At 45.6% G+C, this 22,106-nt stretch overlaps 1 protein-coding gene and 1 long non-coding RNA gene across 2 annotated transcripts; both read left to right on the top strand.

Annotated features, from left to right (window-relative positions):
- Window positions 1-50: 50 nt before the first annotated feature.
- LOC135312609 (uncharacterized) lies at window positions 51-21,621 on the top strand. The gene is made up of 3 exons (XR_010372225.1): window positions 51-1,401; window positions 13,683-13,813; window positions 21,421-21,621. It is a non-coding gene; the product is annotated as an uncharacterized LOC135312609 (long non-coding RNA).
- On the top strand, window positions 3,168-8,330 carry MARCKS (myristoylated alanine rich protein kinase C substrate). Its single transcript, XM_064447438.1, has 3 exons — window positions 3,168-3,523; window positions 3,763-3,935; window positions 5,134-8,330. Exons 2-3 carry the CDS (start codon window positions 3,837-3,839, stop codon window positions 5,908-5,910), a joined length of 876 nt encoding a protein of 291 aa, XP_064303508.1. The 5' UTR covers window positions 3,168-3,523; window positions 3,763-3,836; the 3' UTR covers window positions 5,911-8,330.
- Window positions 21,622-22,106: the final 485 nt, after the last annotated feature.

Genomic DNA, 22,106 nt, shown 5'->3' with positions numbered 1-22,106 from the left:
CATCAGTCAACACCTCAGCCTTCCCCCTTCCCAAATGGAGAGGATTAAAATCATCTCAGGTGAAATGTGCTGAGAAGAATCACATTTTGAAAGTCCTACAAAAAGACAACTTCATCCGGAGGGTGCAACACACAATAAGAAATGAGGATATTAAGAGTGGCAGGGCCTTTAACCTTTGGTGAAGCTAGGCTAGGCGAATCCTGCCACCACCCTGAGAACAGCTACCCAGCCCTGTTTCTTCTTGTTTAGTTTTGGGCTCCTTGAGCTGTCTCTCAACCATGGCTGTCATCTTCTTAGAAACATCATCACCTGTGTCACATGGGGGAGGGGGGAAATATGATTTTTTGCTGACATAGCTATCGTGGTGAAAGCCCTTACGCAAATACACTTACAATGGTACTGTTTTTTTCAGGCACTACATCTCCAGCAGCCTATTCGCAAGCACCTCTACACTGGCACATCCTTGTTCCTGCCAAAGAAATGCTGCAACATCTTTTTCAGTGGAAGGCACTGTAGAAAATTGGTATTTTGATATTCATATCTGATTACTCCTGCTGCAATACACCAGTCAGGGATTGTTTTGGTTTGGGGTTTGGTTTTTTTTTTTTCTTCCCCCTTCCTTTCTTTTTTTCCCCTTGGAAGGAGATGAAAAGACCAGGAACTTGAGTAAAGTGCAACTTCAAGAATGAGGAATCTCCCCTCCAGCGTATCTGCTTGGAGCTTAAAGGTGTGTTATGACAAGGAGCAGCCTGGTAACTGCTGGGCTCAAGAGGTCAGTCAAGGGTTTAAATCTTATATTTGCACCTCATGTCCAAGGGTTTGGGCTAGAAAGCAGAGATAACTGTCCAGGCTGTAGTGCACTGGGACTGACAGAGGGAGTGTACGTATATTCCAGAATTCCTGCTTGTCCAGAGACTCTACAACCAAGCACCTAGAATAACGTCAGTCAAGGCTTTTTCTTTTTTTCTTTTAAAGTTGTAAAATATTGAAATGGTGGAAAAACATATCAAAAGCATAACACAAAGCATACGCCGTCAAAAGTCCCACAGTCACTCTGTGAAATTTTCCAGCGACAGTAGTCTGAAATTCAGATGTAGCTACGGTGGAAAGTAAAACTGCGTATGCCAGGCAGGTGAAATTGCATATACCCGTGCAAGGTGGTCGCATGACTTTTCGTGCTGTGAAGTCCTGTCATGGTCTTCCAGCAGGTCTTCTCAGGGGATCTGTTATATCAACCAGTGTAAAAAAAAACACCAAAATCACGATCTGCTTAATATCCAGATTAAAAGGAACAGAGAAAACGCTACGCGTGGAGTCCCCGTGGGAAGCGGAGGAGGATCACAAAGAAGGAAGCTGTCCGGGCGGCCGTGCCCCACGGTCGCGCCGCCGTCACGCCGCAAGGTGAGCCCACCGCAGCTCCCTCCGTCCCTTCTGCCGCCGGCGCCCTCCGCCGTGCGCCGCTCCCCCGCGCAACGCCGGGGGGGCGGGGGGCGGCGGCCGAGGGGCCCCCGGAGAGCCGCTCCCGCCACCCGGGCCCCCGGGAGCGGCCGCCGCGGCCGCCCCCGACCCCGGCCCCGGCGAGCCCAGCCCAGCCCAGCCCCGCAGCGGCGGGGCCGGCGGTCACAGGTGACGCCGGGGCGGGCAGGGCCGCCCCCAGCCCCGCCAAGGGGCCCCCGCCGTCGCCCGGGAAACTGCCCGGCGGCGCGGCCACGCCGGGGGAGCCCCGGGGCGCGGCGGCGGCACCGGCACCCCCTGCCCCCCCGCCCCGCCGTGGGCGTTCACCCCGGCAGAGCCAGCGGCCGCCCCCCGCGCCGGCCCCCCGGGAGAGGAGGTGTTGCCGGCGCGGGGTGCGTGGCCGCGGGGCGGGGGGGGGGACAGACGGACAGACGGACACGCAGCCCGCCGGGGAGCGGGAGGCCGCTGCGGCGGGCTCGGCGGGGCGGGCGGCGACGGGCGAGACAAAGGGAGCGGCGGCTCTCGGCGGCGGGGGAGCTGTGCGTGAAAGGCGGTGGAGGGGGGGTGGGAAGGCTCCACCCCTCAAAAAAAAAAAACCCAACCCCAAATGCCTCTTTTGCCCCCAAGAAACGACGTATTCCCTTGAGCGGCTGAAAATAACCGGCTGCCCTCGCCGGGGCTACCTGCAAGGCGGCGGCGGCCGCACAAAGCCCGGCGGGCGGCCCCGGGTGATCCGCGGGGAGCGGAGGGTGGGCGGCCGGGGCGAGCCTCCCCGCGCCGCAGCCCTTCGGTACCGGCATGATTTTAACATCCTTGTTTATAAACAAGAGGCGTTTGGAGAAAATTAGCCGAGTTTGGGCAACGATCGTTCTGACGCTCGTTTCTGCTCCTTAAAAGGGGGTGGTGGTGCCCGGGGGGGGGGGGGGGGGGAGGCGGGAAGGGGGCTCTGAGCCAACCTTTCCCCGCATGGCACGGCGGAGCCCGCTGGCTCCCGCACCCGCCGCCCCCTCCCCCGAGAAAGGAAATCCATCCGATCCGTGATATCTCACCCACCCCACCGCTGCTAAGCGCTCCAGATCACCGTTAATTCGCGTGCATTAGTTTCGGGTTACGTCTTATTCGAGGGTTTAAATTCAACGTAAATACACGTTCGGGGCTGGGGTTTGGGAAAGCGCAAATGTTTCCCTGATAACGTCGCTTCTCCCGCTGCTGGGGCGCATGGCGGTGGAATCTTGAAACGGGTCACCGCCTCAGAAAATACTTTAAAAACACAAATCAGGAATAATCAGGGAGCAGAATTTAATTAGAGCCGTAGGCTAATCACAAAATATTTTATTCCAAGCCAATATCGCTATGGGGGAGGGGCCCGTTTCTGCTTCGGCAGCGGCTCCTGCCGCCGCTGCTTTAGCGTTTGCAACATCTGGCCTACAGACCTACTAATTTCGACTCGTGATCTCGTTTGGCGAAACCCGATCTACGTGGTTCAAATACCTTCCAAATTGGGGGCGATTTAACAATCGCGACCAATTAAACCCAGGGAAGAAAAGAAAAAAAAAAAAGCAAAGGAAAAGAAAAAAAGGGAAAAAAAAAAAAAGAAGGCAGCAAATCCCCTCCTTCCCTCTCCCCCCGCCCCGGGCTCGCACACGCTATCTGTTGCTCTCTCACGGCGGCAGCGGGTGGGGGCGGGCGGCGGGGCCGGGACGGACTCGCACTCCCACTCCCACTCCCCCTCGGGCCCCTCGCACCATTGTCCCCGCCCGCCCGCCCCGCTTTCCTGGGGTGTTTTGTTCGCGGCCCGGCGCGGGGCTCGGCGCGCCCGCCCGCGCCGCGCCGGAGCGGCACATTCATTATCGGCCGGGGGCTGATTTCAAACCGCTGCCATCGCGGCTCCATTGTTCGCCGGGCGGCCAGGCCCCGCCCCCCTTTGTGTGGCGCGGCGGCGATTGGCCGGCGCCGGGCGGAGGGCTGCCGTCACCGCTCGGGAAGCCCATTCATCTGTGCACTTGGGCGTTGGACTCCGCATCTTATTAGCAACCAGGGAGATTTCTCCATTTTCTCCTTGTCTACAGTACGGCTACAAATCTGGGATTTTTTATTACTTCTTTTTACTAAACTTGGGCTCCTTTTTTTTTTTTTTGCTCGACTTTTTCCTCCCTTTTTTTCCCCTCCCTCCTGTGCTGCTGCTTTTTGATCTCTTCAACTTTAAATTTTTTAAAAGGAGTGCATTATAATCGGTTCTGTTCTCTCTTCTCTTTTTTTTTTCCCCTCTGGTGTGTGTGTGTGTTGCTGCTGCTGCTGGTCGCCCAGTATTTATACCAACCCAACGCTCTTTGTTTCCCCTCCTTTTGGATCTGTTGAGTTTCTTTGTTGAATAAGACAGCATGGGTGCCCAGTTCTCCAAGACCGCTGCAAAGGGCGAAGCCTCCGCCGAGAAACCTGGGGAAGGGGTGGCTGCGTCTCCATCCAAGGCGAATGGACAGGTAAAAAAAAAAAAAAAAAGAATTTAAAAAAATTATTAAACCTACTCCTTTTTTTAATCTAACTTCGACGGACTCTCTTTCGCATCCTGTTTAATTCTTCTTCCTTTGATGCCCCCGTGGTGGCACGTTCAATGGAGAATACGGTCGATCCTTTTATCTTTGCAACTCGAAGCAAAGGAATAATATCTTTATTTTTTTTAACGCGGGTTCGGCTTTGAATGATTTGTTCCTTTATCTTTCCTGCGTCGGGGGGGCGGGGGGGCACATCTTTTTTTTTTTTCCTTTTCTTTTTTTTTTTTTTAATTTAAATCCCTCGTGTATTACGCTGAAGTGTCCCAATGGCTCCGTAAACGGAAGGATCTTTACACCGCTTGGCTTTTCTGCCCGCTTAGCCCCCTCCTCCCGCAGCCGCTGGGTGACCGGCGCGGGTCGCCCCCCGCGGTGGCAGGGCACCGGGCGGTAGCGGGGGCCGGAGCCGCCGGGACTGGGGGCCGGGGGCGCGGCGGCGGCGGGGCACCCCTCGGGCGGCGGCGCGGGGGGAAGGGGCTGCGCCCCCCGCCCCGGCCGCGGCGCCTCCGCCCGGGGAGGGGGCGGGGGGGGTTCGCCGGGACGCGGATTTCTGTCACCACCACCCCCCGCGGCACCACGGCTGCCGGGCTGGCCGTGCCCCCGCTGCCCCGCGCGGCGGCGTTGGCGTTGCGGGCGGGCACCCCCCGCCGCCCCCGCAGCTGCCGCCCCGGGCCGGCAGCCGCGCTCCGGGCGCCTGAGAGATGCAAATGCGGTGCGGGGGGGTGGCGGGGGCCGGGCGGAGCGGGGCAGCGGCGGGCGGGTGGGGGGCCCGCGGCCGGCCGAGCTTTGTTAGCCTTCCCCGCCCCGCGCCGCCGCCGCCGCCGCCGCCGCGGCTGGACGGGGCGCGCCGGGGGCGGGGGTGCGCGGCGCCCCTGCGTGCGTGGAGCTGCGGCGCCCTCTGGCGGCCGCCGCCCGCCCCGTCCCGCCCCGCCCGCCGCTGGGGGCGCCCGCCGCGGCCAGGCCCGGCGAGGGGCGGCGGGGCCCCGCGGGGCTGAAACCGCGGGAGCGAGCGAGGAAAGGCGGCTGGGCGGGGAGGGCGGCGGCGGCGGCGCCCCCCTTCCCCCCCACCCCACCCCGGTGTCCCGCCACCGTCTCGGCGCCGCCGGTAACGTCCGTCGCTGTCTTGCAGGAGAACGGCCACGTGAAGGTGAACGGCGACGCCTCCCCCGCGGCGGCGGAGGCGGGCAAGGAGGAGGTGCAGGCCAACGGCAGCGCGCCCGCCGAGGAGACGGGCAAGGAGGAGGCGGCCTCGTCGGAGCCCGCCTCCGAGAAGGAGGCGGCCGAGGCGGAGAGCACCGAGCCGGCCTCCCCGGCGGAGGGCGAGTCCTCCCCCAAGACTGAGGAGGGCGCGACCCCCTCGTCCAGCAGCGAGACCCCGAAAAAAAAAAAGAAGCGCTTTTCCTTCAAGAAGTCCTTTAAGCTCAGCGGCTTCTCCTTCAAGAAGAACAAGAAGGAGGCCGGCGAGGGGGCCGAGAGCGAGGGCGGCGCCGCCGCGGCGGCGGAGGGCGGGAAGGAGGAGGCGGCGGCGGCCCCCGAGGCGGCGGGCAGCGAGGAGGGGAAGGCGGCCGCCGAGGAGGCCTGCGCGGCCGCCGCCGGCAGCGCCGAGGCGGGGAAGGAGGAGGCGGGGGACTCGCAGGAGGCCAAATCGGACGAGGCCGCCCCCGAGAAGGCGGCGGGAGAAGAGGCCCCGGCGGCGGCGGCGGCGGAGGAGCAGCAGCCGCCGCAGCAGCAGCAGCAGCAGGAGGGGAAGGGGAAGGAGAAGGAGGAGGCGGCGGCGGGCGCCGCCACGAGTGAGGCGGGCAGCGGCGAGCAGGAGGCGGCCCCCGCGGAGGAGGCGGCGGCGGCGCGGCAGGAGCCCCCCGCCGAGAGCAGTCCGGAGGGACCCGCCGCCGAGTCGGCGGAGTAAGCGCCGCCGCCGCCCCTCGCCGACGGACTGTTCTTCCCCCCTGTTTGTTTGTTGGAGTGGTGCCAGGTACTGGTCTCGGAGAACTTGTCTACAACCAGGGATTGATTTAAAAGATGTCTCGTTTCTTTTTTTTCTCTCCCCCCGCAGCTCCCATCTCAAATCGTTGTGTGTTGCCGCCATTCCAACGGGCGGAGGGGGGCCTCCCCCCCGCCCTCCTCTCCCATCCTCTATATTTTGGTTTTTTGGTTTTGTTTTGTTTTGGTTTTTAGATTTTTTTTCATCAGTATTAATGTTTTGGGTTTTGGGTTATTTTTGTTTTGGGGGATTTTTTTTAGTTTTTTTTTTTTTTTAAATACTTTGCAACTCTCTTCATATTATAAAACTTTTCCCGATCGGTCTATGGACATGCCCATATATGAAGGAGATGGGTGGGTCAATAAGGGATATCAAATGAAGTGGCAGGGGCCGCAGTGGGGAACCCGGGGTGCGCAGCCCTTGCCGGGAGCGCGCCCCGCCAGAAATGATGTAAGGGGTTAGTCTTTTTTTTAAAAGAAAGTTATTACGATGTATTTTGTGAGGCAGATGTTCTATAAGGTTTACAACACTACAAGTCTTGATTAAGAAGGAAAGGAAAAAGGAAAAAAAAATAAAAATCAATACCCAGATAAAGAGATCATAGTCTTAGGAATTCATTTAAACCATAGGAACTTTTCACTTATCTCATGTTAGCTGTATCAGTCAGTGATTAAGTAGAAATACAAGTTGTATAGGCTTTATTGTTTATTGCTGGTTTATGACCTTAATAAAGTGTAATTATGTATTACCAGCAGGGTGTTTTTAACTGTGACTATTGTATAAAAAAAAAAAACAAAAAAACAAATCTTGATATCCAGAAGCACATGAAGTTTGCAACTCTTTCCACCCTGCCCATTTTTGTAAAACTGCAGTCATCTTGGACCTTTTAAACACAAATTTTAAACTCAACCAAGCTGTGATAAGTGGAATGGTTACTGTTTATACTGTGGTATGTTTTTGATTACAGCAGACAATGCTTTCTTTTCCAGTTGTCTTTGAAAATAAAGGAAAACTCTTCAGATGCAATGTTTTTTTTTTTTTTTTTGTGTAGCATCTTGTCTATCATGTTTTTGTAAATACTGGAGAAGCTTTGACCAATTTGACTTAGAGATGGAATGTAACTTTGCTTACAAAAATTGCTATTAAACTCCTGCTTAAGGTGTTCTAATTTTCTGTGAGCACACTAAAAGCGAAAAATAAATGTGAATAAAATGTATAATTTGGTTGTCTTTCTTTTATGGATACTCTGGTAGCTTAAAGGGACTAGCCAGTATTGCCTAAATTTGTATAGAGAAAGTCATGTGTGCAGTTAGCACAAGCTTTGAAAACTACCTTCGCAGATCCTGGACTCTGTAATAACTGTTCATCTTTTAGAGAAATTGGGCAGTGCAGCAGCTAATTTATAGGCTTTTCTGGCTCTAAAAAGAAGACTGGAAGGCAGTGTGAGCATGTACAGTGTACAATTCTCCTGTTGTCCAGGCTCCATCTTGCTTTTAAGACCAGAGGTATCCAGCATGTGAGAGACTTGCGTCTTGAGGAAAACAAGATTTAATTTGAATTGCTTAGGGTGGGGCACTGAAATTTTTACACCGAGTTGCTTAAAAATTAAGCTCTCGAACAGACGTCCCGCTTAACGTCTTGGTATGCTGGTCCTACTTGGGTACCCAGACAATTAGCTTGAAAACTTTAGCCTGGAGGGAGAAAGGGGAGGATTAACACTGCCATTCTGCTCAAAGTAATTAAAAGCAATATTTTCTTTTTTTCCTCAAGTGCTACTCGAAGTACAGGTGAGTTACAAAACAGATTTCAAAATTTGTCTATAAAAATAATCACTTGGTGCTTGCCTTTTAATTGTTAGGCTTTTTGGCTAATTTCCAGCATATTGCTCAGGGCATATTATGCCTTAATAAAACAGTGGGTTCATGCAAGAAAAGCAGCAGTGGTATTTGGAGGGTGGAAATTGATTCAAGAAAGTGTTGCTTCTAAGTTTATAGGAGAAAGTTTAGTGTTACGCTTATTTGCTTCCACCTAAATTTTCAGCAGAAACTCTTTGGAAGCAATTATGATTCATTTTATGAGAAAATGGCACGTTAGCACCTTGTTCCCTAAAGAACAAAGCCTAAACTGAATGAAGTATAGTAGATTTCCTGCTGAATGCGTACTTTTTTGTTTGGTTTGTTGTTTTTTGGTTTTTTTTTCTTTTTTTTTTTTAATTCAGCTGTCTACCATTTTAACTTTGGCTTGTATGTACTCTAGTTGCCCTGGTATTTCTCTATAGCTTTAGAAATGTATTGAAACTATGCTATAATTGCTGAGGGACAAAAATAAATGGATGTAAAACAAGATCCTCCACACCAGTGTCATTCTTGGAGTACATGTGTTTGAAGTCTAGTGCATAACTGCTTTGCTAAGGGGTTTTTATAACATGGCTGTAAAAACCTGTTCTGAGACGCATGATGTCTTGGCCATAGAGTCAATGTCTCTTTTTAATAAATATATATATATTTAAATCCAAGGATTCTTAAAGAGAAGTCTGAATTTCTTCTTTTGTTTTTTTTCTTTGTCAAACTGCATGTGTACATATGAAGAAAAGACTCACTGGTAAAGTTCTTTTTCAGATTTTCCCCAACCTGCTCACCTCAAACTTCTACGTTCTTTTCTCACTCAGCTGGTGGCATTTTCTGAAGCACTTCTAGTTCCTGGGGGTGCAGAATCGCTCCTGCCCCAGCAGCTGGGCTCCTGGCCTGGGTCTGCGTTGTTCCATGGCTTTTGGCTTGACTTGAAATCTCTTTCCAAGTCTTAACACTAGCAGAGTTTCTATGATACCGGTTTTCCACTGTGCAGTTTAAGAAGGCGGGAATCAGAAGGGGGTTCGAATAGTGGAAAAGGAGGAGCTTTGAGCTGCTTCTTCCTGCCAAAGAACTGTGCGAGAGCATCCTTCCTCCCTCAGTCCCCGAGGGGCTGAGCGGTCACTCCCGTACAATTGTAGAATATCTTCATCTATGTACAAGGGAAATGAAGGGGCTAGGCGTTAGTGACTGGTCCATCTTGCCAAGAAAGCTTTTTGCCTTATTGCATTGGTTGCTGTTATGTCTCAGTGAAAGTACTAATCGTAATAAGTATTGTAATTTCAACAAATTCTCTCAAAATATGAATGCATGTGACTTTAAAATGTGTGATTTCAAGTTGATTTTCTTATGGGTTGCTGTAGTTCGTTTTAAGCAGAATGTCATTATTGCTGTGAACAAGGTAACTTCCATTGTGCTGAAACAATACCGTATTTTTAGGTAAAACTTACACTGGAATCTAGTTTTGCCTGGCGAGGGCTCTAGACGTTTACTTCTTTTATGTTTATTTACTTAGACCGAGGCAACAGTCTCCCTTGTTCAAGGTCAAAACCTGGTTGTACAAAAGTCCATTCAAATTTCATGCCTATCTTGGTAATGTCTAAACTTAATTTCAGACTCTCCGAATCACAATGTCTGACCTCAAGTACTCGAGTTCCATATCTGGTCCTGATAGTTATTAATGTGAAATTGTAGAGACTTTGCCTTCAGGCAAGGAAGCCAGGCAAAAAAAGGGAAAGGCAAGCTGGGTGAGGGAAATGGAGCCTAGGCTTTGGATTCTGCTGGAGCGTGTTCACCTTCCCGCTTGTGTACACAACCACTGTATACAAATCAAGTGTCCATGTATCAGCTTCTGACCTACCTAAAAACTCCTGTTGGCTGTATCTGATTCAAACGGTGCATATACGAGTATTTCACTCCTTTATTATGAGGGAGGATGTTGTCTGTGTTTTAGGAATGTTTTTTCGTTATCTAATACTGTTTGAAATGGCTAACTCTTGTACTTCACTTGCAGATGATTAGATAAAGGTCAAAGGTTTTAATCTGCTTTGATGTTTGGGGTTTTCTAAGTCGTGAGTCCTTTATTTATTACTTTTTTTAAAAAACCTAGAACACGTTCTAGTCTGAAGCTGTAATACCGGTTAACGGTCTCCTGCAAAATCAGCCCCGTCAATTCTGTCTTCACACTATTTGTGTAGTAAAAGAGTAGTAAAAGGTCATTGTTGGTGATACCCGCCTCATTTCGGTGTTCGTTTGTTAGGTCTTAAGAGACTGAGGTAAAATGTGTTTTCCATAATGATGCAGCTTAGTTGAAAGCATCCTGTTTCTAGGTTATGGCAAATTTTTCTACCCAGCCTAGGTCACTGGGGTAGAATGAAGCAGGTACTTTCCTTCCTGAAGTATGCAGCAAGTGAAAGTAGCGTATTGTGTTTATAACATACTGTAGACAGTGAGGTTAATTTGTCCTCTTTACAATTCCAGGGACCTCAGCTAATTGACAATGAATGGGAACTATGGCGATTGCAACCGAGTCCAGCAGGGCAGAGGCGAGCAGGCCAGGCAGCCTCCTGTTACTTGAATAAAGGAATGTGAGAGGTGGTGCTACAGCGAAGTACAGCGCTACTGAAAGTCTCTGTATTGGCTTGCCCTGGGGAGAGCCGGTGTGCTGGTGAGCTTTTAAGGCCTGTTGCTTGCTTGAGGATTTAGAAAGGGAAGCTGTAGCGGTGTGTTTCATGATGGGTTTACTGAGACAACTGTTGAGATCGCTCTGAAGTGGGAACGTTGCCTGTTGGGAAGACCCAAGGAGGATCAGCAATCGGATCAAAATGATGATTACGGCTAAACAGATGAGTGACCAAAGCGTTGCCCTGTGAATAAGGTAGACAGTTAGGAATGTGTAAATTCGTGCTATGTTATTGAGTACACTTTCTATACAAAAGAAAGAGGCTTGGCTTCAGAATGCCCCTATTTTAGTGGGCGTAATATAGGTATAGATATTGTTACCTAATAGAGGCGACATAAAACTTCAGTTATTGCTTTCAGAATGTTTTGAAATCTTGAGGAGGGTTAGAAGTATCATTTATACATCTTTACCCTCAGTCTTTGTTATAGGATGACATGTTTGTCCAGAACACGACTACCAAGATACGAGATGAAACAGGACATTAATACCTGCTTAGAAAGACCCAAACAAGATAACTTGGAATATTAGTTCTCAAAGCTATGATGAACTCAGATAAAGTGTCAAAGGCATTAGTCAGTGAAAAGGGGTGTTTCTTTTTATTTTGGGATTTTGGGGGTTTTTTGGTACCTAACACAATTCTGATTTCAGAACAGCAATACGGAGGAGTGTTGCTGGTAGTGTACGAGTTGTTATCACCAAGTAGGTAAATGTTCCAGGACTTGGGATTCTTAGGTTAATTCTTGTGGTTGTGTATGGGATAACCTGCACTAGACGAGCACTGGAGAGGAATTGTTTTGAGCCAAGCAACACTTACCTTCTGAGGTCCTTTCCAGCACCACAGCTGATACCGTTGGTAATACAGTATTTGATAGTTGCTCTTAGAGGAGACCACAGTGACTAGAAATTTATTTTTAGTCCAAACTAGACTCTGTCTCCTAAAATTCACAGCTTAGCTTCCAAAAAAGAGAGAGAAATTAAAATACCTATGAATCTGTTGGTTAGGGAAATCATACTTACGGAGTAGCTGTAATAGGTGCAAGAAGTGACTTGCTAACCTATACTGGAGTAGTTATCTCTCTGAAACTTGGTATGTAGGCGCACCTGAATATTTTAAATTAATTTGATAACACAAAAACCATGCTTACGAGGGTGACGTGCAGTTCAAAGGAAACAAAACCCATTGTGGAGCTGTTGCTAATAGGCTCCTCACTGGAAAAGAAACATTCCGGACCAGTTAGTGAAGACCTGCATAGGCAGGGCCTTTACAAAAGGAAAGTGAGAGGAGAAAAAAACCCACCAAATGTTAGAACTAAAGGAAGTAATGGCTTTTTTCTAGCCCTCTGGAGCAAGGCTGTCATAGGTTTAAAGTACCCCACCTTCTGTCTTTAAGAAATATAATTCAATTACGCAAGACACTGTCTTCACTGGCGTCCAAAGACAAGCCCCTTTGGAAAACCACCGAGGAAACCAAATCCAAAACTGATGAAGGTAATGTTTTTCAGGAATGAATCATTAGGCCAGTCACAAGCCTTACGTTGCAGTTCAGGATCCTGTTAAAGCAAGTTTACCAGACACAGTACCTCTGAAGAGACTGGGCAGCAAATATTTTCAATCTCAGTAATCAATCAAAATGGCTGAAATAATGGACTGATACTCAGAATACGTGAAGGAACATGAGGGTTTTTTTCCTTGTCATTCTGTTTTTGCATATCTTAAGTATGTCTTTGGTTTCTAATAAATATCCAAGAAGAAAACTTAAACCAGTGGAGAGAGAATCATTCCAAAATTTCTCTGAATCTGTTTCCCTGGATGTTTTTACATAGATTTATTTGAATTCTGGTTTAATATTTGATTCTGGTGTTTAACACCTAACTTTACGCGTTAGTGCTCACATGGAGAAACAACGTCATAGGTGTACTAAATTAGATAAGGAATTTTGTGAAGGTCTAGCCTTATTCTTCTGTCACTGAGATCCGTGAGAGGAAAGTTATCCAATACAAAACGCTTCTAAGATACTTCTATAAATGCTGCTAATGATAAGAGAAACACATTTGATTCTTCCAGGCAGCATCCACTTGCTTTCTGCCTGAAATGGAGCGTGTGCAGTAAAAGAGCAAGGAAGTGTGTTAAGAGACTGAAGACACACAGGACTACAATGGCAGAACGGACAGGAGCACTTTCACATGTTGCTGCCATAAATGACAAAAACTTGAAAACTTGCTGGAAACTTGCCCTCATCATTACATATGCAAGAGTTTACACCCTGGAGGTTCATCAGGCCTAGCTTTTCCCCTGCCACCACCACAAGGAGTCTAATACTCGACAAGCCTATACATTGAAGTGATGATGCAGAAATGTATTTAAAAGCTCATGTGGATAAATCAGCAGAAAAGTTTGCTATTTTCAGTGTAAAAATTATAATTGTGTTGATTGTTGACATCCACTGAATGCTGTGCTATCTGGTAAATTTTTTGTCTTTGTGATGCCTACATGGAAAGATGTAATTTCAAAATCACGGGGCTTCTGATGTTGTTACAAATTGGGCCAAAGGGGAGAAAGAAGGGGAAAATAGCTTTCCAGGGGTGTTAGAATAGCACCATCCAACTTTAATAAACAGAGGAGAGAGATTCAAAGCCAACTGTTCTCTATTTAAATCCCAGTGCAAATCTAATCTAATCTAATCTAATCTAATCTAAAGAGGCTTTAGGGCTTTGACTTGCATCTTGTTGTTGTTATTGCGTACATGTTATGATAGTCATTAGTTTAATAATCTGTGGATATACAGAACTAGAAACAAAATAGTGCTTCTGAAGCTTCTCTTCTCCTAAACGCTTCATGGTAGACATACCAGGTGTAACTGCAAGAAGCAATCCTGGAAGCATTCTGCATGGCTCTGTCACGTAGGGACGCAGAAGATGGTGGTGCTAAGTTTTTCCTGAGGATTTTAGGAGAAATAATACACTCTTTATCTTTTGTGACAAAGGTAAAATGAGGAACATGCATAGTGTAACTCTTCAGGAAAGCCACACAAGTTCAAATGACACTGTAAAAGGGAGCTGAACGCCAGATGTTCCCAGTAGCATTTGAGTGAAGCAACATACATGTAAGACATGCACCATTTGCAAGTGAAACTGGACATTTTAAAATTTTCCATGATCTCACTGCAGGCTTCCGTTCATATAAATCTGCTGCACTGAAGGCAATCGAATAGCAGATGACAGTGGTGTGGCCAGCTGGGAAGGAATCCCGAAGGAGGAGCACAGCCGGGGACAGCTTCTGAACAGCAGTGCAAACAAAGGTTCGTTCCGTAAGAAGTACTATGAGGAAATATTTATATTGTGATACAAGCTCAAAAGGCCCAGATTAACTACAAGCCTTGCTTGTGCTGGGCACTGTGTAAACATATACAAGAGACAGTCTCTGCTCTGAAAAATCTTCCAGGCTAAATGCAGAAAGGTTAGGCTGTTTCACTTCCTACCATTGTTAAAATCACATTTCTATTTGTCTTGGTCAAGATTATGATGGGGGAGGGAATTAATTACCAACTTCCTTTTTTTTTTTTTTTAAGATCTGTGTTATTTGCAAGTTGTTTGTTTTTTTTTTTTACTTCATGCTCTGTGCCTTCATAAAACCTGAACTGTGATACTGAGACTTGCCATCCATATACTAGTGGCCAGGGCATTTTCACCACCATATGTAGTGACTGGCATTTTAAGCAATAAAAAGGATTAAATTAGAAGTGGCTCTTGAAAAGATCACGAACCCCCAAAACCTTAAAATGTAGCTAGAACCGGTTTATCGATAGCTCTCTAGTGACACTTTGAGGCTATTTTCATGTACTGAAACTAAAATACGCTTCACTCGTTCGGGCAGCTGTTTTGTGCACTGGCAGCAATTCCCACCCTGGGAGTAGTGTGGCTTTTTGGGAAGGAAGGAAGGGAGGTGCCTAGTTTAGGAAGAAAATTTGCATGTAGATACATGATTTTTCTTTTGGGGCTGTTCATTCTTTATCAAAATACATCCTCACCTTTATTAAATATTGGCATACTGAAGTACAGAAATGAAGATTCTTCATGGATTCTCTTTTCTCTTAAGAAAGTGCCTTAACACGCTGAATTTTCCAGTCACTATTTGTGAATCCTAAAAGTATTAATAAGAACTTTGTGCAGTCCAAATTGCATTTTAAAACTACAGATATCAGAAGACAATGTATGTATTCCAGCTGACTTACTGGAAAAAAACAAGAAAGTGGAACTACCGGGAAATTGATTCAGACCCATCACCTGAAATGCCGTGAGTCCTCATGAACCAGCAGCCCAATGAGATGCATGTGTATATTGTGCATTAAATAGAAGAAAAAGCACATTAGAGATTTTTATTATTTATTTTCACATGGCATTGAAAGAAAATGGCCTCACTGGTTTGTTAAATTGATTGTATTCACTACCATTTCTAGCACACTGTGCCAAACTTATCAGAGGCCCTTACCCGCAAATCACAAGTTTAAAAACTTCTCCAACTTCTCCTCTAACGTAGACAGGAATGGTAGTGCAGGGATTGCCTGATGACATTTTCACCATCATGTTGCATAAATCAGCTAAAGTGGTAAAAATGCTTGTGGTTTGGCTATATTTATAGTCTCTGTATTGCTAGCAGCATGGGAGAGCTATGGGAGGGAATTTCCCTAAAATTGTTATAGCCAATGTAACCACTGACACATCTAGCACTTGTTGCTACCAAGAGTGTTAAACTTGGAAAACCCTATCTACAACATGCCAAGAGGAGGAAAGAATAAGTTAATTTAAAAAAGTAATAGTCAAAGGATTTCACACAGCATTAGGAAATTAGCTGAACAATTTCTGAGCCATTAGTGAGAGATTTTGACAACAAAAAGAAATAGGGTAGTCTGGAGAACTGGAGAAAGGGAAATACAATACTGATTTTAGGTAGGGTTTCACAAAAGAGCTGGGGGAAAAGAGGAGTGAGAAGTGGTTGGGGAGTTAAAAAAAAAAAGAAGAAAAGGGAGGGACTGGCAGAGAGCAAAGAGACATGGGTCTTATGTGGAGCAACAACACTATGAAGCAAAGACTAGGGAAATTACAGACAAAGCAGCCAACTAAGATAACTGAAAATACAATAAAGCAAAAACATTTATAGGGGAACAAAATAGTAAGAAATAGTCAAGATCAGCTTCACAAGAATAAAACATGTCAAGTCAATGTAATTTTTCTCTTCTGACAGTATATCCAGCTTAGTAGTTCAGCTGTCATGGATCTTGACTTCGCTAATGTTTCCAATGCTGTCCTGTTCAACATTCTCATGAGCACAGCCAGGGAAATAAGGACTAGGAAAACAAGTACTGAGCAAAATCGGCTGAAAAAAATAAGTTTGAGGTGTAACAGTAAATGGTTTGCTGCTATACTGGGAGGACTGGAAGTGCACCTAAAAGGGAACTCAGAATACTATTGGACTTCACAAGGTAATAACTGGAGACATGATCCAAAGATCAAGCAGAAGTTCAGCAAAGGACTGTGCTTCAGGAATGAGGAGGAATCCAATTCAGAAACAGAGAACGGGGACTATCCAGGCAACAGGAAAGGAGCCTGGGATCGGGCTGGCTCACAGGAAGTATTAGTCAAGCTTTAGTCCTCTGTCAAGTGCAGGGGCAAGTGCTCAACAGGATCGTTTTGAGCATCTTCTAAGAAAGGTGCACTTTAAGAACAAGCTTAGGCAATATGGAAGTTGCACAAGGAAGCAACACACAGGCTTTACAGAGGAAAAGAAAATGGGTTTGTGTATACTTCAGGTAAGGAGAGGTTTGGAGGGCTAGGAGTTTAGTTTGTTTTTTCAGCATGTGAAAGGTTATAATAAAGAGAAATCAGTTGTTCTCTGTGTCAGCTGGAGGCAGGATGAAAAACAATTAGTATAGTTTGTAAGAAAGAGGATGTTGCTTAAGTTTTAGGAAAGGATTTCTAACTACAAGCATAATTCAATGGTCTAACAGATTACACAACAGGAAAGTTGTGGAAAACCTTCTTTCCTGTGGAGGTTTGAGGTTAGAACGGATAATCTGAAAGGGACAGTCTGTATCATGCCTTAATGCCAGTGGTGGTCAAAAGCATAGCTTAAGATCCCTTCGCTACCTATATATCTTTGCTTTGGAATTTTAATTCAATGTAGTGATTTCCAAAAGGTCTCGAGAGATGAGGGAAACTTTGTCTTGTGTTTCAGTAAAAGTTAAGCTGGTGTACAGGAAAGGGAGGGTACAATAACAGTTGTCCAGAATTTACCTCATGAGATACATATGTATAAACATCCAACTAAATAAAAATACACATGCACTAACAGAGCCACATATTATTCTTAATGTGGTTATCAGTAAGGTCTTTAAGCAGAAACAGATTTTGGAAATAAATCAATTGATTTTAACATTTATTTTATAAAATAATAGTGTAGTATTCAATTACATGTTAACTATTCAGTCTAAAGGGTGGACTGTATTGAGTTAGGTATTTTACACTCACAGCAAAAAATAGGATCCCCATTAAAATCTATAGCCTGTATAGAAAAACAGTTGCAAACAAAACAGCACTGAAGTACTGCCACTCTGGTTTCATGAGGAGGAACTGTTTTACCAGTAAGAGTGTCCCAGTCATTTAGCATTTGGCATTAAACCGCTTAAGTGTGGTATAAAGGTATAAAGACCATCTGCTAAATGTAGCAATTTACATATCTAAAAGTATATCTATCTATTATAATCTATGATAGACCTGCAGCAAATGTGTTACCTAAATACTTTGTAGAGTGCAACTGTACATAGTGGCAAACACATCTGTAACATGCTGACCAGCAGCAGAGGTCAATCAGACAAGAAAATTTTTCGGCAAAGAGAGAGGTGCTCATCATCCTTCACTGAGTTCTCCCTTCTGCACTGATCTTCAGCTGCTAAAACCAGATCCACCTTTTCATAGTCTGTAACCTCTTATATATATATATATATACACACACACACACACACACTGTAGTGCAGTGTGTGTGTGTATGTATACATATGCATATACATATATATATATAGAAAGTCTATGAACAACAGCAGTGAAGATCATGTCTACCTCACTGTACTGACCACGTTTGAACAGGCTGCAGGTTTCAGGGAACGTTGCGTTAGGTGCTCCATCGCCTATGTGAAGTATGTAATTTCACTCATTACATATTATGTCTAGCCAGGACACACGCTACTCCATTTGATATTTTCTCCTAATGTATATGTTTTAACACTCTTCTATGAATATAACCAGTCTTATTTCGAGGGAAATTCAGCCATCTGCTTCCGTGCATGTCATCTTATTAACCACCCAAGTGCCAACAGGGGGTGTGGTGGATTTCTGTCACTCCATGAGCTGTTATCACCATGGTCTGATCAAGGTGGAGACTGAGATTCCCTCATCTCAGACTTTTGTCAGTCTGATCACTTCAGAAAAAAACATTTTTTTCCCTTTTCCTTCTTTTTAAAGTATCAAAATTTCTCATTTATCCACTAAAACAACATGCAGGACTGTGACTTTCAGATATCTGTTATGAGCCCGGTTCCCTCTTCAAACAAGGAAAGGCAAACAAAGTACAAAGCCAAGGTTGAGAAACTCTCAGAAATAAAGTTATGCATAAAAACTTAACTTGGCTTCTTTTAACAAACACAGTTTTCATGGAAACTTTAATAATGTTCATCCTAAACACGGATTTTTTGTAACGTGCCTCCCTCAGCCGTCACATGGGTTTCAGTAGTACCTACCCCTCGTATGCCTGTAACCATCTGAGACATGGTTATTTATGCAGTAGATCAACAAATAAAACAGTAATGCAGTGTTCCTCAAAACAGAACAGAATGAGGTCGACATCTCTTTCATCTTACATCTCTATAATTCAGGTAGCAAAGCAGGAATGAAGAAGAGAAAGGACTTGTATGCTCAAGGCACTGAACTGGAGTCACAGGGAAATGTGCTCTGCCGCTGTCTCTGCCCCTGGTTTGCCACACAACCTCGGCAAATGATTAGTCCAATATTTTAGAAGTATTTTGTGTGTTATTTTTTTCAGATTGTCTGAATATTTACCAGTCTAACTTAACAAAATGGGAACAGTCTGTCCTTTGGTATTTAAGGTTTTCTACAGGAGAATGAGGAATGCAAAGCAGTGGACCATTTAGACGTTTTGGTTTTAATTGTTCTGCGCTGTAGTTCTCCCTGTATAAGGGGGAGTAGCATAACTCCTTGACTTCACACATGGATTTGATGCCTAGGCTCCCTTTATAATGTCTGGAGAAAGTTAGCTACCTGGGAAAAACATTTCCAATGGCCTGCTCCCAGCTGCCCTGTTTAGCCAGTGGGGAGCACAGTAAGGAGGGGGAAGGAAGGATGTGGGAGACTTTCCGCATATGTTTTTATGTACTAATTTTTACAATAGCTGAGAGTTAGAGTGCTCTTGGAAACTGCTGGCAAGCTTACATGCCTGGCTGAAGAGATTTGAATACCCATCTCACAGAGAAGTCTTCCCCCCCGCCCCCAATGTATTCACTTTTGCAGGAAAGAAAGAATAGGAGAGGGAGAGTTTAATATCTCTCTCATTGAGACCATCCCATTGGGCTCCAAATTATTAGATACTTGGTGGACCAGAGAATGAGCTTCCTTAAGTCTTACTTTTTTCCTGGATTTAGGTACTTGAGTTTAAAGGCGCTTTTTTTTTTCTAAACACAGGCTTTCGTCAAAGAGGGTTGTAAGCTTTAGAAGAATATAAAGAGGTGTGAAATCCTAGCACTGTTGTAGCAATCTCAGCCTTTGTGATTTTCTGACTTTTAAGTGGGTATTTGTCAACTTTTCTATTTATCCTAGTTTTTGTACTTTATTTCTCTGTTTTAGATAAAAAGGGCAAGAAACAGTCTGACTGTACACATGCAAAATTATGTCAGTAAGGTCATCAGGTCTGATGCTTAAACTGGTATGAACTGGGAAAGAGAGCTGACAGTAAACTCTAAAACTTTTTGTCCCTCATATACTGAAGTAATGGCTTCCACTCTGGCTTTTTCAAGTCAATTGGCCTTAACAGCTGGGGTTCTTGACAAATGTATCCATAACAGAGATGTCATTAAAGATATTCTTAGTAAATGAGTCCCTGACAAACTCATTTTAAACAAGAGTTTAAAACTAAATTAAGAAAAAGGGAGAGGGGGAAAAATGAAAGAGGTCTACATAGTATGCAGAGAAATGACAAGTTGATTTAAAACTACTTAACCAATTTTCTTCCACCCGAGAGAGTGTTTTCTTGAAGAGGCTACATCATAAGCCAACATAAAGATTTTTGGCTTGCCATTTTTGACTTCAACAGATGCAGAAGATTTCGATAACAACATATGGAAGATATTTTTTTTTCACATTCATTTAGCTGAAACTGTTTTGTTCAAACTTTTCTGACATAATCCAAGAGTAAAACCAAATATGGAAATCCTCATCCCAGAGGAATGTAAGAAATTAATGAGAGGCGCTAAGTTGAAGCTAAAATGAAAGTTGGCACTGAACTCTACCTAAACAGTCATCAGGATGGATTTTTGATAGAGCTGCAGCCACCTTGGGTACTTTGTTAAGGAAAAAAAGGGCAGCCTCACCAAGCTCCATACTAGAATTTTAGTTGTTCCAGCAGGCCTTTAAAGAAATACCATTTTTACTATATATACACATATATATAAAACTCCATGTGTCTTGCAGGAGATGAGTATTGGCACAGAGCACAAATGAACATCAGCTGCAACTTCGAAAACCAGTATTAAGCATGGCTGCAAATGTTTTGGTGAACAATGGAACTAGTAATTGTAAATGGTGACTGTCAGAATAGGAATTGGTAAAGGCATCCCCACCACCACGTTATATAAGTCATGGCCTTATATAACGCTACAATCTCTTCACCATTTGTACCCAATAAAAGCTTTTTTAATAAATTTGGTCCGTACAGTGTATCGCTGGGTTGCAGGTTTTACCAAATGAGTTACACAATCCACAGTGAGAGCACAGCTATGCCTGTGCGAAGCAAATTTTTGCAGTGTAAGTAACTCTCCTCTGTATGGAAGAATGTGAGATGGGGATGTACTCTTTCATCAGTCCAAATGCGCTCAGACAGGGGCAAATGGGGAAGCAAGCACCTGGGGTCTTGCGCCCTAAGGAGGTGGCCATCACCGCTCACATGGTGTAACTGCGAGGACAACACTGTAGGCAGCGCCTGCGAAATGTTCCCCCAGCCCATGGGGGCGATCGCTAGCAGACAGGCATGGATGTGGTGGCACCCACACTGGCACCAATATGTCCTGCAGGAGCAGCGTTGGTGGCTGGAAAAGGCGAGGCTCCAGCTGCCCTGGCTGGCTCTTCTCCTGGCCACTGCCTGCCCTGGCCATGAGTTACAGCACAAGCTTCCCCCAGCTGCAGACCAGACCGTGCAGCCCTGGGTGGTGGCTGCGCTTGGACTCTGCTCAGAAAAACCTCCTTGGGGATGCTGAGTGCTGCCAGCAGTGTAATGCAGCCTGGCTCCTTGCAGTTGGGGAGCAAAGTTAGCTGGCTTTTGGCCACCTCTTTCACAGGAGCCCAGCAGGGGACTAAGGGTTCCCTCTGCAGAAACATAATTCTCTGTCTTGCTTGTAATTTGATCTATAGCTGTCAAGATTGAACGCTGCCTGTTCTTACCATAATGCATAAAATAGCGCATATAAGGACATCCCTTGTTAAGGAACACCCATTGGTTAACTATATTAAAGAATGGAATGGATTATGATATTTATACAGAGAGCATTGCACTAAATCCCTAGCATAAAAATATTTTGTGTGCAGGCCTCAACTCCTAATTGATTTTATCTTGCTGTGCTTTATTCAGCTTTTGCTATGACGGTCTGACAGCAAGACTTCAGTTTTGTCCCCTGTTGAAAACAATTCTGCCTGCTTGCTTCACGGGGACCATCTAACTGACTTCAGTGCCAGTATACGGAGCCCCTGCGTGCAACAGCAGCAAGAGCTAATTCTCATGTACAGCACTGTGCTGTGGTAAATGCTGACTTAAATGCAACTAATGATATAATTAATGGCCAGACTGGTTGCTTTTCATTATCTTGTTCAGCTAAGCAAACACATTTCAAAGCTCCAAAGGAGCCAGTCAACGTCCAGAAAAGTTGATTTATCAGTAACAGGCAGCCAAAGCTGTTCTGCATCCCTTTCAAAGAAATAATCCTTTCCAAAACTAAATAAGTATATGAACTACTTCCTGAAATAAATGCATCGGTGCGATGAAAAACATGAGTCATAAGATGGTTTCTACTGCTTTTTCTCCTTTACCCCTTCAGGTTTTCTATGTTGTCAGTAATTTTAAATCTTAAAAAAAAAGTAATCAGATTATAGATGATCCAGAAAACTTCATTAAAGCTTCTAATTTTTGCCAAACTGACCATACAAATTATCTAGTATGGAAGTGAAACAGCTACAATGGAAATGTCACATCAGGCTATTGTACAAATTAGAAAGCATCATCAGAAACCAATTTTCATTCCTTTTTAACTAAAAGACTTG

The sequence above is a fragment of the Phalacrocorax carbo genome, chromosome 3, assembly GCF_963921805.1.
Source record: "Phalacrocorax carbo chromosome 3, bPhaCar2.1, whole genome shotgun sequence".
Taxonomy (NCBI): domain Eukaryota; kingdom Metazoa; phylum Chordata; class Aves; order Suliformes; family Phalacrocoracidae; genus Phalacrocorax; species Phalacrocorax carbo.
Note: the sequence above shows the minus strand (reverse complement) of the source record. Positions and strands in the feature narration are given on the sequence as shown.